General features: G+C 53.9%; 1 protein-coding gene across 1 annotated transcript in view; it reads left to right on the top strand.

The window, feature by feature from the left end:
- FBXO18 (F-box protein, helicase, 18) overlaps positions 1-2,282 on the top strand; it is a gene marked incomplete at both ends in the record, with an annotated part of 14,298 nt that overhangs the window by 2,300 nt on the left and 9,716 nt on the right. Inside the window, 2 exons of the mRNA XM_010140355.1 lie at positions 608-1,155; positions 1,770-1,900. Of these exons, the coding sequence (XP_010138657.1) occupies positions 608-1,155; positions 1,770-1,900 (679 nt within the window). The remainder of the gene's footprint in view (positions 1-607; positions 1,156-1,769; positions 1,901-2,282) is intronic.

Genomic DNA, 2,282 nt, shown 5'->3' on the forward strand with positions numbered 1-2,282 from the left:
CGTTGTTCTCCCTCCCTCCGTGGCAGAGGCAGCTTGCTAGCGGCTCGGTGCTGTGACCTTCTCATGGCGCAGAGCAGTAGTTAAACCCTGAGGCTGTTCTTAAATCTTAGTGAGCTTTTTGCTCATGGGATTCAGAACCATAAAGAACCGCTGGGAGCCCAGTCGCAGTCTGAGGCACACCACAACAGCTCGAGTCTCGCCCATTTCCTTCCTTTTTCTCTGGCTGGCTGGAGGCAGTATCTCCCATGAAATGCCTCCTGCAGCCTTGTTTGTTTAACACGCCTCCGCTGCCTTCTGTTAGCTGAGGATTGCTGACCTGAGAGGTGGCTGCACACACCTAGAAGCTAGTGGAGGTGTCAGACGTACCTCGACAGTGCCCAGCTTGTGTGGACAGTGCAGAGAGATGAATGTGGTTCTCCTGGCTTCCTTAGGTTGTCAGAGAAGCGATGCGAAACAGGACACTTCACCTGTAGTGAGCTCGTCCACCTGTGAGGAGCCCTGTGGACATAACTCCCTCCTTACACAGCCTCTGGTCTCCTCGTTAGCTCGGTAGTGCGCTTTGCGCTAATTTCTGTGGCCTTCACTCATGCTCTTCCTCTTGCTGCAGGCCAGGGTCAGCAGAAGAACATCACTGATTACTTCAAGGTCTCTCAGACACAACAAGTAGGTGCCGGTGGGACAAAGAATGGTGGAATCAAAGAAGAGCTACTGGATCCCTTCTTCACGGATCCTGATGATTCCTTCAGCAGCGTCTCCTCTGCGATGGAGACAAGTGGTGATTCCTCCTTTCTGGAGGATGAGGACTTCGTACCAGCTCCCCCCAAAAGCTCCAGGAAAAGACCTCCGTCCAGTGCAGCCGCAGATTTTCCCAAACCAGAGCACGATTTGTGGGGTGAGCCCGAGGAGAAGCCGCTGGTGGTTCATCCGGCACGCGGGCAGATCAAGCAGGAGCTTGATGACATGGAAATCGACCCAGTCCCCGATGCGCACTACGGACTGCTGGGGACGCAGAACTGGGAGGTGCCGCAGGGGAGGATCGACAAGCTGCCTGTCGAACTCCTGAGGAACATTTTTGCTTTCCTGCCAGTGACCGATCTGTATCAGAACCTGAGCCTGGTGTGTCGCCGCTGGAGGGACATCATCAGTGACCCACTGGTAAGGACTGGTGTCATACCGAGCCTGTCCCTTCTCCTACCGCTCTGTCCTGTCGTAGCCCTGTGGCTGCGTGTGTTGCTGTAGGACCATCCTGCTGCATCTGTCTCGCTTTGTTCCTTTAAATCCCTTTATTGTTCCCTGATCCATATCCTTCCTTTTGAGATCTTTGGTCATTTTTCGGTCGTCTGGACCACACTAGCATCTTAGATGCCAACCTGCATCAGAAGATTGATACTGGAGCAACTTCCCTTGATCCATTCTTCCTCCACATGGACAGACCATCCTGTACGACTGCACGGACCCCCTTTCCCCGTTTCCCTTCCAGCTGTTTTGTTCTGAGACGGTCACGCAGGAAATTCTGCCTGCCAGACTGGGCAGCATCCTCTTGTGGCTGGTGTACGTCCCCCAGCCTGCGTGTGCGTGGTGTCTCTTGGAGTCAAACGGGCTTGGGCGAAAGGCCTTGAGCTCTTGGTTCACCTGCAGTCGAGGCCCTCGCGGTGCAGACCCCCGAGAACCCGCCGGCAGTCGTTTCACCTTGATTAGCTTATTGCCAGAAGAAACCTATTTGCCAGTGCTGTGAGGTGAAAGACGGTGGTATGTGCTTCATGTTCTAGTTCATTCCTTGGAAGAAGCTCTACCAGCGGTACCTGATGAAGGAGGACACGGCCCTGCACAGTGTTGAAAAGATCCTGCAGGATTTTGCCATAACGAAGGAGCAGAAGGGGCGTGTGTTGGGGCTGATCAGGTGAGTCCGCTTCAGCGCTTGACTTTGTGCCTGTAGATCCTCAGAGCTTCCTTGCTTTGGATCATCTTCTATTTTATCCTGTGAATCACCAGGAGGTGGGGGGGGGTTGTCTTACAAACAGGCGGGAGACGTACAGGAAAATGAGGAAGGAGAAATTTTTTCAACAGTAGCAATCACTAGCAGGGTTCTAGAAATAGGTAAAAAACTTTCCTCTTTCTTTCTGCTTCTGATTGGAGCACACGATCATGGAATCACTGAACCGTTTGGGGTGGACAAGCCCTTTGATCTCCCCGAGTGCCCCCATCCCCCAGCACCACCAGGTCCCCCCTGCCCCCTGTCCCTCAGCAGCACCTCCACACGGCTGGGAAACCCCTCCAGGGGT

This window comes from Buceros rhinoceros, unplaced genomic scaffold (genome assembly GCF_000710305.1).
Source record: "Buceros rhinoceros silvestris isolate BGI_N320 unplaced genomic scaffold, ASM71030v1 scaffold24427, whole genome shotgun sequence".
Classification (NCBI taxonomy): Eukaryota; Metazoa; Chordata; class Aves; order Bucerotiformes; family Bucerotidae; genus Buceros; species Buceros rhinoceros.